Source organism: Fukomys damarensis, unplaced genomic scaffold (assembly GCF_012274545.1).
Source record: "Fukomys damarensis isolate Sample0158 unplaced genomic scaffold, DMR_v1.0_HiC HiC_scaffold_25, whole genome shotgun sequence".
NCBI classification, from domain to species: Eukaryota; Metazoa; Chordata; class Mammalia; order Rodentia; family Bathyergidae; genus Fukomys; species Fukomys damarensis.
The window spans coordinates 33886621-33900853 of NW_022900937.1; the positions used below are offsets into that span (position 1 = coordinate 33886621).

The window sequence follows — 14233 nt, forward strand, 5'->3', positions numbered from 1 at the left end:
TGGTAAGCTGGATTTCTGGCCAGGCCAGGGCGGAGGTGGCTTTGTTAGGGCTGTGGAGGGTCTGGCACTGTCTGGGTGACATTCTAGGGAGGAACAGGCCTGGGCTGGCCACCGCCACAGCCAGAGACCTGAGGGGTGGTGGGGACTGCCCGCCCAGCCTGTTTTGAAGCTCTTGTGATGTCACACAGCTCTGCACAGTTCCGCACTGACCATGGGTCCTATAAACTCTCTCTGGGCTGGCACTGTGCACCTTCCCCTTCTGGCTTGTGGGGAGCAGATGAGCCCTCCTGAGCTCTGGGCTTCACTTTCTGTGTGAGGTGAGTGCTGCCTAGGCTATGTGTGTGTTCGCTCTCCGCAGGGGGACAGAGGCCCCTGTCCCACAGCTTAGGGGGAGAGGTCTGACTTAAATACGTGTGGGTCGGAGCCAGCCAGCCCCATTCTGGAGGGCAGATTCTCCCCCTGTCTGTCAGACCCAGAGCAGCTGTGTTTGTTGACTGCGTGCCCCGAGATGACCCAATGTGACTCAGTCTACCTCAAAATCACATCCCTTTTTCTGATCATAACCCAAAGCCTGGCAGCCGTGTGGGGGACCGAACGGCGTGGACAGAGTGTGGCTCCTCTTCCCTCTGCTGTCCAGCTAGCATGGCGGACACCCCGAAGGAGGGGGCGCTGACCCGCTTCCTGGACTTCACCCAGCTGGTTGACATGGCGTCAGAGTCTGTTGGAGGGAAGGCAAGTGGGGCCCCCAGGCGGGACCTCAGGGGTCCCGCCCCACTGCCCTCGGGGTTGCCTGAAGTTGGCTGAAGCAATGCACTCGGAGCCCATCCCACCAAAGCCTTTGTATTAAATAGCAACAATCCCCAGCAAGGGCAGCTGGCCTCCATGTTTTTTTCTTCAGTCCTGGAGGGTTTTAACCCAGCACTTCTGTACTGAAACACAGCCCCAGCCCTGTTTTATTTTATTTCATTTTATTTAAGTCAGGGTCTCACTAAGTCACTAAGTTACCCAGGCTAGTCTGGGACTTGCGATCCTTCTGCCTCAGCCTCCTTGAGTGCCCAAATGACAGGTGTGGCTGCCACTCTGGGCTAAGATAACTTGAAGGCCACTGTGCACGGTGCCCCCTGCAGTGAGGACATTTGTTATGGGAGGGGTTGGCACTCCTGAGCCTAGTGGGGTGCAAATCATCCTGAGAGCTACTCAGATCCTAGGGGCCCGAGGACCAGGCTGCCGTGAGCAGAGGCCAATGAGGATGCTGCTATCTGTGGAAAGTCGGTGTCCAGCTGGTTCTGATTAGCAGTACTGCCTCACCCTCGGAACCAAGCTGCATTAGTGGATGAACTGTTGGGGCAGCCTACCTTTGGGTCCCTGTCCTAAAGCCACCTGGATAGGGAAGAGTGACCAGAACTGTTCATGCGGCCTGTGGGTTTTTCTTTCCTCCCTCCCTCCCTTCCTTCCTTCCTTTCTCTTTTTCATTGCTCTGTTTGTGGAAGAACCACAAAAACCCAAGGCCTTTGGTTCTTGAACAGAAGAAAATTGGCCACTTGGGAGGCTGAGGCAGGATAACTGCATTTAGTTTGAGGCCAGCCTGGGATGCATAGCGAGTGGAAGGCCAGTGCAAAATACATACCGAGACCTTGTCTCAAACAAAAAATAAGGACCAGGGATGGAGTGCAGTGCTAAGGTCTTGGGTTCGAAACCTGCCACCACCACAAGGAAGGAGGTGAGTTTGCTTGCTTTCCAGGTATGAGTGGTTACACTTCTGCAGTGTGATCGAGCAAGGGGTTAAGAGAAGAGGGCAGGAAGTCAAGGTGGGGGAGGAGGGCGGTGAGGTGTGACCTCACAGAGCGGTGGACTCAGGTGCTCACTGTGAGTCTTCTCGGGGACTTCCACGTTCCCTGCCATTACCCTCTGCGTCTCTTTCCGGGGAATGAAACACAGCGGCTCACATCATCTGTGGTCATTCCATCTTTGCTTCTGTCTTTCTTCGTCTAGATTTTATTTGCAACAGATGACTTCTTTGCTCCCGCTGAGAACCTCATAAAGGTATCGCAGCACCGCTCTCCCAGACCGGCTGTGCGGGGCGTGGGGGTGGGTGCTGGGCGCCCTGGCGATGCGTCTTTCACTGCCGCGCATTTTACAGTTTTAACACTCACCGACCACTTCCATCACCCTGTGTCGTGTCTGTGTTTCCAGAGCGACAGCCCGACCTTCAAAGAACATGAGTACACTGAGTTTGGGAAGTGGATGACGGATGGGAGACCAGGAGGAAGAGAGTCCCAGGTAAGACAGCAAAGGCAAGGCCAGAGCTGGGCTGAGGTCCCTGGGCTGCGCTCACCTCCCGGGTCCCTGTGTGACCCCCGCCCTGAGAGCTCTTCGCGGCAGTTGGTGCCCAGCCCTGAGCCAGCACCAGGCAGAAAGGCAGTGGGGACCTCCGCTCGGAAATGGAGATGTGGGGAGAGCCGCAGGCGGAAGGAGGAGCAACATGGCCAGCTTAGTGGTAAGAGTAAAGCATTTACACTTGACCCTGGACCCTGAGCTGCAGGGGGTGATCGCATCATCTTTTGGTTACCACGGAGACGAGTCCTCTAACTCCGCCCACGACCACCCAGCCAGCGGAGGAGCTGGACATCACACAGAGGTCCGTCCCGGGCCCCGGGGCACACCCAAAGCTGCTGTCTTTATCTTTCTTCATTTCGTTTTTTGCAGCACAGGGGAATTGAATCCAGGGCATTTGCACTGAGCTACATCCCCAGCCCCTTTATTCTATTTTGTTTTGTTTTGAGAGAGGGTCTTGCTCAGTTGCTAAATTGCCCAGACTAGTTTGGAACTTGTCGTCCTGCCTCAGCTTCCTAGAGTTCTGGATTTACAGGCATGTGCCACCATGCCAGGCAAGCTAGCATTTTTATTTATTGTTACTGGCTAGCCTTCATCAAGATATACCTATTTTACTTGAAAAAGTGCTAAAAAAAGAATAAATTCAGGCATTAGGTTAATAATGATTTATTTTACTAAAGTATTATAGAAATAGTAGCTGTCTTTAATTTTCACATTTCTATAGTACTCGAGGCAGTGCTAGGTGCTAATACATCTGGACATTTTAAGGTGGGTTTATATTTGTTCTTTTCATTTTCTCACTTTTTCCTCTTTCAGTTGTAATTTTTTATTTTACTTTTGACACAGACTCTCGCTATGTAATCCAGGCTGGCCTTGAATTCATTATATAGCCCAGGTTGGCCTCACACTCAGAGATCCTCCTGCCTCAGCCTCCTGAGGGCTGGGATCACAGTCATGTGGTCCCACACCTGGCTTAGTACATTTTCTTGTGGGGAGTTGGTCTAGGTGGGTTTATGTTTGGCAGCTGATAATTGAGGACAACACGGGGCCACACAGGCGAGGGGTGTCCTGGTGAGGGGTGTAGGGGCGCTACAGGAAACTGCAGTTTGAAATCACCGAAACTCCTGTGTGGGTGGGGCACCAGCTGGGCTGGGGCTTCTGTGCCTCACGCAGTGATCATGGGAAGTTCTTCGGGGAGTGGGAGTTGAATCGCTGGCCCCAGAGGTGGTGTGGCTCCCCTAACGTCACAGCCACAACTTGGTCCCGTGGCCTTCAGGTCGTGCGCCCTCTGGCCTGGCCGGCACTGGGGCCCTTGTCTGTCCTGCGCACAGGTCACGACTGGTGTGTCGTCAGGCTGGGCATCCAGGGTGTCATCCGGGGCCTTGACGTGGACATCTCGCACTTTGCCGGAAACCAACCTCCCCGCGTGTCTGTCCAAGCCGCCTGCCTGGTAGAAGGTGCGTTGGGGAGCAGTGTCCAGGAGGAGCCGGAGGGTGGTGCCCGAGTGCGCTCTGGGAGCCTAGAGCCAGGAGCAGCTGGCCCCAGGCTGCCCTGCGATGGAGCCCGGCCAGGGTGGAGTTGTGATTCCAGCTCAGCGGTGACTGCTGGCCCCAGTGGGATTCCTTGTTCCTTTGCTCCTGGGCCTCACCCGAGGGGCCCTTCCATGTCCCCGGGACCTGGGCTGGCTGCTGGGGCAGGAGGGAGGGAGCGGCCTTGCCTGGGAACCTGGCTTGGGAAGGCCGTGGGGCTGCTAGCTCCAGCCCAGGTCTGGCTGCTGCGATGAGCGCAGTGTCCTCACGGTTTTGGGGTTTTCAAGACCCCACAGACCATGCAGGCTCCGTCAGCACTGCTGAATGTTTGCTCCTTTCCTTGGCACCATGATGTTGACCTTTGAGTTAATGGTAAAGAAATGTGTGCAGTTGTACAATGGGTGATCAAAAAGTGGTGGATGTTTTCTGAACAAATTGAAACATTTAGAAAAGATGCATTGCTGTGAATCTTCCTCAAGATCCTCCCCCTGGCTTTGAACACCCTCCTCCCATCGTCCTCACCACTTCCTGCAGCAGCTCTGGAGTCCTCTTCCCTGAGGGTCTTTAGCTGCGCTGCCCTGGCTGCCTTAATGTTCCAAGCTGATTACAAATGTTCCTCTTTCCTGGACTCTTTCATTTGACTCTGGGAAGAGCCAGAAGTCCCACGGTGCCAGATCTGGTGACTAAGGGGGATGAGGGCACAGCGTTGTGTTTTTACAAGGCTGCTCTTCTTTTGGACAGCGCTCAGCCGCAGCAGTCACTTTATCTATCTATCTATCTATCTATCTTTACCACACCTTGTAAAGACCCACAGGAAAGAGAACTGCGGAGCAGCTGCAGAAAGTAGCAAGAACAAGGGATGAGTGTGTTTGTGTTTTGAATAGAGGGGGAAGATATTGAGGGGGTTTGTGGCAGTGTGTCTTCTGCTATTTCTTTTCTAATGCGCACTGTTTTTCTTTTGTTTTGTTTTGTTTTGTATTTTGAGACAGGGTCTCACTATGTAGTTGAGACTGACCTGGAACTCACTATGTAGCCCAGGCTGGTCTTGAACTCACAGCGACCCTCCTGCCTCAGCCTCCCAAGTGCTGGGATTACAGGCATGCGCCACCACACCTGGCCCACACTGTATTGTTCTGTCACACCATGTACACGTGATATGCTATGCTGAGGATAAATCAGGTCAGAGGAGAAATTTATCTGGGAAGTGCTAGGTGCGCAGTACCCATGACACACGGCAGGGAGGAGCAGGCCCTGGGGAACCGGGAAGGTAAGCGACAGCCTGACCAGTGAGATGAGACACAGGAAATCACCGTGACAAAGTGTGGCAGCCTGACAAGGGTGTAGAGTCTGATCCTGGGGCTGTGGCTGGGGTTGGGTGTGCATCCGGCCCTGACGCCCAGGGTTCCAGCCTTGTGGTGACTCCTGAGAACCCAGGTGATGTGATCCATCTGTCGGTTTGGCCTAACTTGGAGATGATATTTACTATTTTGATGAGCAAAGGCAGCACTGGGTGCCTTGCGGGGCCTCCGAAATCACTCATTTGTTAGACGTTTAGGGGCCACGCTGTCCATTCCCTGCTCATCAGTGCAGTGACTTCAGCAGTGACTTTTAACGCAGCTGGTGAGATGGGGTGGCCACGCGACACCCTGACAGGGCATTGTCTCTGCCAGTCTGCACCCCACCCCTAACCTGCACAGCCCTCTGACTGCAGATCAACTGCCGGAGATCCCACCGCGAGGGGTGAGGACAGGAACCGCAGCCAGCCCGGAGGAGTTCAGCGCCATTGCAGAGGTACGCTGGCCACCCCAGGGATGGCACCCCTCACTGGATTCAGGTCCTTTGCCCTGAACTACAACCCTCAGCCCGCTTGTGAGACAGGGTCTTGCTAAGTTGTCCAGGCTGGACTTGGCTGGTGAGCCTCCTGCCTCAGCCTCCTGGAGCACTGGGATTCCAGGCATGTGCCACTGCACTGGGCTCACCCCTCACCTCCTTTGCTCACAGGGGGACAGCATGGTCTGTGGCAGCCTGGGCAGAACCCTTCTCAGATGGGCTGCCTTCAAGCAATACTATTATTATTTTGAGACAGTGTCTCCCTAAGTAGCCCAAGCTGGCCTCGAACTCATGGCGATCCTCCTGCCTCAGCCTCCCAAGTGCTGGGCTTACAAGCATGTGTCACTGCACCTGGTGTCCGGCATTCATTTTTATTCCAGAGCATCTCTATCCCATCATCCCCACAGCGGCACTAGGGTGAGTTCTCGCCTCACTAGCGTTTTTGTACTTATTCAGCTACAGTCGGACGATTGGTATCACTTGGTGCCCATGACGGAACTTCGGCCGGAAAACCCCTCGTCCAGCCATAACTGTTTCCTCGTCAACTCCCAGCAGAGGTGGACTCACGTGAGACTCAATATCTTCCCAGGTGTGTGGGGCAGGGACACTGCGGGTCTGCGGCACCTTGACAAAATGACCCAGACCCTCAGTCTTGACGACTAGTGGTCTGTCTGGCATTAATCTCAGGGATTATCTGAATCTACTCAGCAACTGGCGTTGGAGAAAATCTCAAGTCGGTTGGCTGCGGTGGAACTAAGTGTTTCCGGTTAGGTAGCCCTCAGCAGCTTCCGTGCCACAGGTAGTGACAGCGGACGCGCCACACAGCTGGCTCTGTGTTCTTTCTTTTTTGTTTTTGGTACCTGGGATCGAACTCGGGTCCTTGCGCTTAGTGAGGCAGGCAGTGAAGCCACTGAGCTACATCCCTAGCCCTGTGTTATTTCTTTGTAGGAGCTTTGGTGTGATGTAATTCACAGAACATGCAGTTCACTCATCTGAAGTACACAAGTGAAGCACGTGTAGATTGGAGCAGTCTCACCACAGCCAATTTCCAAACATTTTTTTTCCTTCCTTCCCTCTCTCCTTTCTTTTTGTACCAGAGATTGAACTCCAGACCTTGTACGCAGCACCACTGAGCTAAAGCCCTGGCTATTTCTATTTTTTGAGACAGCCTCTCACTATGTAGATCAGGCTGATTGTGAATTCACTTTATATACCAGGCTGGCCTGGAACTCATGTCAAGCCTCCTGCCTCAGCCTCCCTGGGTGCTAGGATTACAGGTGTGAACCACCATGCCTGGCTTCATAAAGTTGTGTTTAGTGTGGAACATCCACTAGACTTTCCCTTGGTGGCTGTACCATCTGCACTTCTAGCCACATGCTCGAGTTTTATTTCCTCACCAATCATGGTGAACATCTCTTCCCATCTTCTGCTCATTTTTATGTATCTTTTGCTTATTTATTTATTTATTTATTTTTTGGGTTTTTTGAGACAAGGCCTCACTATGCAGTTGAGACGAACCTGGAACTCACTGTGTAGCCCAGGCTGGTCTTGAACTCACAGTGATCCTCCTGCCTCAGCCTTCTGAGTGCTGTTATTACAGGCGTGTGCCACCATGCTCAGCTCTTTTGCTTATTTAAAAACTGGGCTTTGGGTTGTGGATTAAGCTCAGTGGTGCTGCCACCTGCCTGGCAAGTGCAAGGTCTCGAGTTCCATTCCCTGTACCAAAACAGATAAACAAACAAACAAACTTGGCTTTTATCTGCTATTATTGAAATATGAAAGCTCTATATATTCTAGATATAGGTCCTCTTTTAGATATGATTTGTGAATATTTTTCTCTCACTTTGCAAAGGTATCTTTTTACTTTCTTGGATGCACAACAGGTTTCGATTTTGGTGGAGTTCAATATTTTTTTCTTTGTTGCTCATTCTTTTGGAGTTATATCTAGGAATCATTGTCATATCCAAGACTATGAATATTTGTCTCATGTGATTTTTTTCTCATTGTATAGATTTACAATTTTGTTCAAAGATAAAGATCATTTACATTGTAGGTTTACATCTTTGCTCAATTTTGAGTTAAGTTTTATAGGTGGTGTGAGGCAGGGTTGAACTTCCTTTGTTTTTATTGTGTGTGTTGGAAGTCTCAGAACCACTTGTTGTAAATGCTCTCGCTTCCCAGTTGGGTGACTTTGGATCCCTTGTGGAAAATTAGTTGACCCATGGGTTAATTTGCAAGATCTCAATTCTAACCTATTGTTATTTTTTTAAATTATTTTTTTGTAGTGAGGATTGAACTCTGGACCTTGTGCTTGGGAGGCAGACAGCAGAACTACTGGGATAAATCCCCAGCCCCATTTTTCAGTCTTTCCACCAGTGTCATACAGCATTGAATTATGTCACCGTAGTAAATTTTGAAGTTGAAAAGCATGAGTTTTATAGATTTTTTTTTTCTTTTCCAAGATGGTTTTGTGTCTTGTGAGTCCACACTTGTAGAACTGGCTTGTGAACATCTACAGAGAAGCTGGCTGGGATCTGACAGTGAATCTCACACTGAATGTGTAGATGGAGCACAAGAACATGGGATGTCCATGAACATGGGATGTCCTCCCATATATTTATGTTTCCTTTAATTTGTTTCAAGAATACTTTGCAGTTCTCAGAGTATAACTTCTCACTTCTTTTGTTAAATTTGATCTTGTATCCTCTGGCCTTGCTGGACATTTTTGGATTAACAGTGTTTAGGTGGAACAAATATTTTCTGCATACAAGGTCATGTTGTCTGTGAATAGTAGTTTTAATTCTCCCTTTTCAATTGGGATTCACTCTTTCTCTTTCTCTCTGCTCCACCAATGGTCCTGGGTAGAATCTCTTGTGCACTATTCACCAGCAGTGCCAGGAGCTAAAGTACAGGTCTTGTTTCTGACCCCAGTGGGAAAGCACTTAGGTTCTCACCATCAAACGTGTGATCACCTGTGGCTCTTCATAGATGCCTGTCTGAGTTACTTTTCTCTTATTGCCGAGACAAAATATCAGATACCCAAAGCTAACAGAAGAAAGTTTATTTAGCTCACAGTGTGTAGAGATTTCAGTCCCTAATCAGCTGGGTCCAAGGCAGGGTGGTGCAGGGGTAAGGTAGGCATAGCAGGGGGCAGATGTGGCAGGTACAGCAGGAGATGACCCTGGAGCAGACTGGTTCCAGTGTACCAGCAGCCACTTCCCTGGCGACAATGAAGACAGCTGGCTTTCCTTTCCAGATGGTGGGATTGCACGACTTAGAGTGTATGGTACTGGACAGAAAGACTGGATTGCAACAGACCCCAAAGAACCCACAGACTTGGTGGCCATCGCTTTTGGAGGCGTCTGTGTGGGATTTAGCAACACCCACTTTGGACACCCCAACAATATGATAGGTGAGAGGGGCTCCCGGAAGTGTGGGTGCCAGCATCAGGACCCGCAGTGGCCAGGATGAGGAGGAGGAAGGGACCACGAGGTAGCACAGGGTGGAGAACCCATGTGTCCATGCAATGGGCTAAGTCAGCACCATAACCGGCCTTGCTACCAGAGTAAAGCAACATTTGCCAACCCTGGGTTCTCCTGAAACATCAGCCTTCGGGAAACTAATCAGTGTAGCAGTGCTCAGAGGTGTGGGATCTGAAGTACAGGGACACTGTGTGTTCATCCTCAAATGAATGGAGCCCTGGGCAACAGACAGCGCTAACACAAGTTTCCCTGCAGGAGTTGGCAAGGCCAAGTCCACGGCAGACGGCTGGGAGACCGCCAGGCGGCTGGACCGGCCTCCAGTGTTAGAAGTAAGAGCTACGACAGCCAGCGACAGCCTCACCTTTTCTTAAAAAGTGTTTTTAGCCGGGCGTGATGACACACACACCTGTCATCCCAGCTCTCAGGAGGCTGAGGCAGGAGGATCACCACGAGATTGAGGCCAGCCTGGGCTACATAGTGGCCTGTCTCAAAAAACCAAAGCAATGAGATCTACAACAACAAAAAGTGTTTAAAACACATTTTGTCTTTAGTTTTATGTCAGGAAAGCTTCTTTCTTTCTTTCTTTTTAGAAACCTCTTAGGCATTGTTTTTTTTTGTTTTGTGTTTTTGAGACAGGGTCTCACTATGTAGTTGAGACTGATCTGGAACTCACTATGTAGCCCAGGCTGGTCTCGAACTCACAGAGATTCTCATGCCTCAGCCTCCCAAGTGCTGGGATCACAGGTGTGCACCACCACACCCGGCTCTTTTTTCTCTTTCTTTCTTTCTTTCTTTCTTTCTTTCTTTCTTTCTTTCTTTCTTTCTTTCTTTCTTTCTTTCTTTCTTTCTTTCTTTCTTTCTTTCTTTCTTTCTTTCTTTCTTTCTTTCTTTCTCTCTCTTTTTTTTTGTACCGGGAATCAAACTTGGGACCTTGTGCTTGCAAGGCAGGCAGCAGAACCACTGAGCTACATCCCTGGCCCTCCCTTAGGCATTGTTTTAATTGCTTGTTACTACCATCTCACATTTCCAAATTTCCGGTTTCTCTCACACTGTCTGCCCATCAACAGATGCTCCAACACATTGTGGGAAACCCCTGTTTCTTCAATAAAGAAACAACAAGAATCTATAGTTTAATGATACAAAATCTATGAGCATTTTTTTGTAGATTTGGAGGTAAAAATGAATTAAAAAAATTTTTTTTGTGGTATTGGTATTGAACCCGTGCCTTCATACTGAGCTACATTCCCAGCCCTTTTGAAATGTTTAAATTTTGAGACAGTGTCTCCCTAAATCACTAAGTTGCCCAGGCTGGGCTGAAACTTGCGACCCTCCTGCCTCAGCCTCCCAGAGCGCTGGGATTGTAGGCCTGCGCCTCCGTGTCTGTCTGTCAGTTTAAAGTGTAGTTTTTCATATGAGGCTTTGTGCGAGCTTGTGACTGGTAGGGGGCGCCAGAGCGGAGTTAGCTGTTGCTGTGACCAATAACTAACCCCGCCCCTCCCCTTTCCCGCCTCTCCTCTCTTCCCCTCCCCAATCCTTCCCCCTCCCCCTCTCGCCTCCTTTTTAATCTCAGAACGACGAGAACGGCCTTCTCCTCGGTCCAGGGTGCGAATGGGCCGTCTTCCGGCTGGCCCATCCTGGGGTTATAACTCAAATAGAAGTCGACACCAGACATTTTAAAGGTAAATGCGGGGCCACAGGAAGCACCTACAACCGGGGTGCTCATTCCGAAGACGGGGTGTCCCGTGCCGTGGGGCAGGACGGCCTGCGCCTGCCTTCGCACTCAGTGCCCTGCGGTTTGGAGGCGGTCACCTCCGCCTGAACCCGCTTTCCCAGATGCACAGAGCCCAGGCTGGGAGCGGGGAGCTGGGCGCGGCTGCGGAGAGGACTCCCAGCAGGTGTTTTGGGCGGGGGCAACCATTTCTACACATCCTTAAAAGCACAACCTTCCGCTGGTTCAAGAACGAGCAACCTAGGTATTCTGTATTTACTTTGTTATGAAATATGTACACAGGTCATTAAATTAAGAGAGATCGCCAGGCATGGTGGTGAATGCCTGTGGTCCCAGCAGTCCGGAGGCTGAGGCAGGAGGATCACTGTGAGTTCAAGGCCAGCCTGGGCCACATAGCCAGACCTTGTCTCAAAAAGCAACAAAACAAAACAAAAAGAAAAAAATTCTGTTGTTCAGGTGCCAGTCTTGTAAGTATTGGGTATCGTGCAGTTGTTATCGCTTTTCTATAATGAATGTGGCAGTTTTATTCATATTTTGGAAGACTGGTTTTTAAATATCTTGCAAATCACGACTATTCAATTATTAGTGTTATATTAAGACACAACATAAACAAACCACAAGGTTCATCGTCATAGTATTATTTTAAGAAGTCTTGGTGAATTTGGCTTGCTTTTGGAAGACTGCTTTATTTTGTTTATTCATTTATTTACTTTTTTATGTGGTACTGGAGATTGAACCCAAAGGTTGCATACTGAGTTACATTACCAGCCTTGTATTTTTTTATTTTTAAGATTTTTATTATATTTTTGGTACCGGGGATCAAACTCAGAACCTTGCACTTGCCAGGTAGGCACTTTGCAAATGAGCTAAATCCCTGGCCCATTTTGTAATTTTATTTTGAGACAGGGTCTTGCTAAGATTGCCACAAGTTACCCAGGCTAGACTCCAAACTGTGATCTTGTGACCCTCCTGCCTCAGCCTCCCAGACCCCTAGGTTCCAGGCATGCAACACCACATCCAGCTAGGACTACACTTTATTTTTTAATATTTGTTTTTTTTGAGACAAGGTCTCGCTATGTACTTCAGGCTGGTCTTGAACTCACTACATAGCCCAGGTTGAATTCACAGCGATCCTCCTGCCTCAGCCTCCCAAATGCTGGGATTGCAGGTGTGCGCCATTTCGCCTGGCATTTGCTGTGTTTTGGACCTGACTGAAGAGCCGGAGGTGCTCGCAGGCGGATGCCGCAGGGGACAGGCCTGGCACACAGGGTCCCTTCCTCCCACAGGCAACTCTCCGGACAACTGCAAAGTGGATGGCTGCGTCCTGACCATGCAGGAGGAGGAGGAGGCGGCCAAGCGGAAGTGGACCCTTCCAGCCGCGAAGTGGAAGCCACTGCTCCAGGTCACCAAGGTGGGTGGGGCCCAGGATGAGGAGCCGCTGTTTCGGAGTCCGGATCTGATTCCAAATCGGCGCGGTTTCCCTCACTTCTGCGTTTCTAACAGTTTTTCTTTTTTGAGGTACTGAGGGCCGAACCCAGGGCCTTTGCACTGAGCTCCATCCCCAGCCCTTGTGTAAACTTTTATTTCAAGACAGGGTCTGGCTAGGTCACTAAATTGCCCAGACTGGGCTTCAATTTGTGACCCTCCTGCCTCAGCCTCCCAGAGTGCTGAGTTGAGAGGTGTGCACCAGGACACCTGGTAGAGTTTATTAAAATTATGTGTGCTAAGGACACACAAGTGGGAAAATGTTTGTGTGTTCAGGGGAGACGAGCAGCTGTAAAGCCCGTGCACTTGCAGAGGGGGCGGCGCTTAGAGGTTCTGGAAGCGTCTTTGACATGGGGGGGGCGCTGGCGATCTCGAGCAGGCCCTGTCACCATGGAGACACGCCAGCCAACTGCTTCCTCGTCTTGACTGGTCCTCTTGAACTACTAAACACAACAAACACCACGACCAGGCATGGCGGCATACGCCTGCCATCCCAGCACTCAGGAGGCTGAGGCAGGAGGATCACTGTGGGTCGGAGGCCAGCCTCGGCTACATCGTGAGACCCTGAATACTCATGCCAGTACTATTTGAGCATCTTTTCCTGCTAGCAGATTTCTAAGCCAAGTTGTCACTGGATAACTTCAAAAAAATTTTTTTTGAAACGGTCTTTCCAGCCAGTTCAGGCTGCTTTGTTTGCGTTTTTGGAGAAAAGGTCTCGCTCTGTACTTCAGGCTGACCTTGAACCCAGGCTAACCTCGAACCAGTGGTGACCCTCCTGCCTCAGCCTCAGGAGTGCTGGGATTACAGGTGTGCCCCCACACCCAGATGGATGACTTTTCAAGTCCCCAGAAGCCAAGCTGGCTGTGGCACTGGGCCAGTCAGTCCCGTGGGCCACCTACACTGCCAACCTCTGGCTTTTGCCCTTGTCGCAGCTGTCGCCCAACCAGAGCCACGTGTTCGACAGCCTCACGCTGGAGCTGCAGGACGTCATCACGCACGCGCGGCTCAGCATCGCCCCGGATGGGGGTGTGGGCCGCCTGCGCCTGCGCGGCTTCCCCAGCTCCATCTGCCTGCTGCGGGCCGCGCGAGAGGCTGAGCATGCGCTTCGCCATGAAGGGCGGCTTCAAGGCCAGCCTGTAGCCCTGAGATCGGCCAGTCTCCTCCCGCGGCTGCTCACGGGCCGCCAATAAAGTGGTCCCGGTGCAAAGAGCCATGTGTCCCCGTGTGGCCCGAAGCGTCGGGTAGCTTGTAAGTGAGCTGTGGCTGGGAATGGGAAACAGTCTGGGAGGCTGAGGCGGGAGCATCGCAAGTTGGAGCTCAGCCTGAGCAATTTAGCAGCCGAGTGCAAAACTGTCTCAAAATATAAAAATGAAAAAGGGCTGCGGATGGGGCTCAGCGTTGGCTCTGGATTCTGTCTCCGGTGCTGAAAACATGAAATGGGTCGTGGCTGAATGGTAGGTGGCCGCTTGACGGGTAACATTTTTTGGCTGTTTTTTTTTTCGTTTTTGAGACGGAGTCTCGCTAAGTAGTCAAGCTGGCCTTGAACTCTTGGTGATCCTCCTGCCTCAGCCTCCCAAAGGCTGGGAAGACAGGCCTGGCTTTTTAAAATAACAACATACTGACACAGTGCGTGGAGTACCTTCTGGGCAGAGCCCCTGTGGTGACCGGAGTCCGCCTTCCAGGGGCTGTTGAAAGCCGGCAAAACCAGTGGGAAGCCCTCCCCTCCCCTCTGAGACCCCTGCTCATCCTGTCACCTGTGCCCTGTCACCCCTGCCCTGGGCAGCAAGCGGGGTCACAATCGCTGTGCGTCAGCGCAGTCCCGCGCCCCTCCCGCACCCCACCCA

At 51.1% G+C, this 14233-nt stretch overlaps 2 protein-coding genes across 2 annotated transcripts in view; both read left to right on the forward strand.

Annotated features, from left to right (window-relative positions):
- Positions 1 to 208: 208 nt before the first annotated feature.
- On the forward strand, positions 209 to 13604 carry Allc (allantoicase). Its single transcript, XM_010629117.2, is given in 14 exon segments — positions 209 to 317; positions 571 to 732; positions 1993 to 2043; positions 2194 to 2242; positions 2245 to 2280; positions 3666 to 3791; positions 5575 to 5654; positions 6150 to 6282; positions 8950 to 9105; positions 9431 to 9504; positions 10746 to 10854; positions 12191 to 12315; positions 13322 to 13470; positions 13472 to 13604. Coding segments are annotated over 13 exon segments (1236 nt in total). The 5' UTR covers positions 209 to 317; positions 571 to 642; the 3' UTR covers positions 13530 to 13604.
- The window catches only part of Dcdc2c (doublecortin domain containing 2C), a 64575-nt gene continuing 63914 nt past the window's right edge, over positions 13573 to 14233 (forward strand). The window contains exon 1 of the transcript XR_781204.2: positions 13573 to 13637. The gene's annotated coding sequence lies outside the window, so the exon portion shown is untranslated. The remainder of the gene's footprint in view (positions 13638 to 14233) is intronic.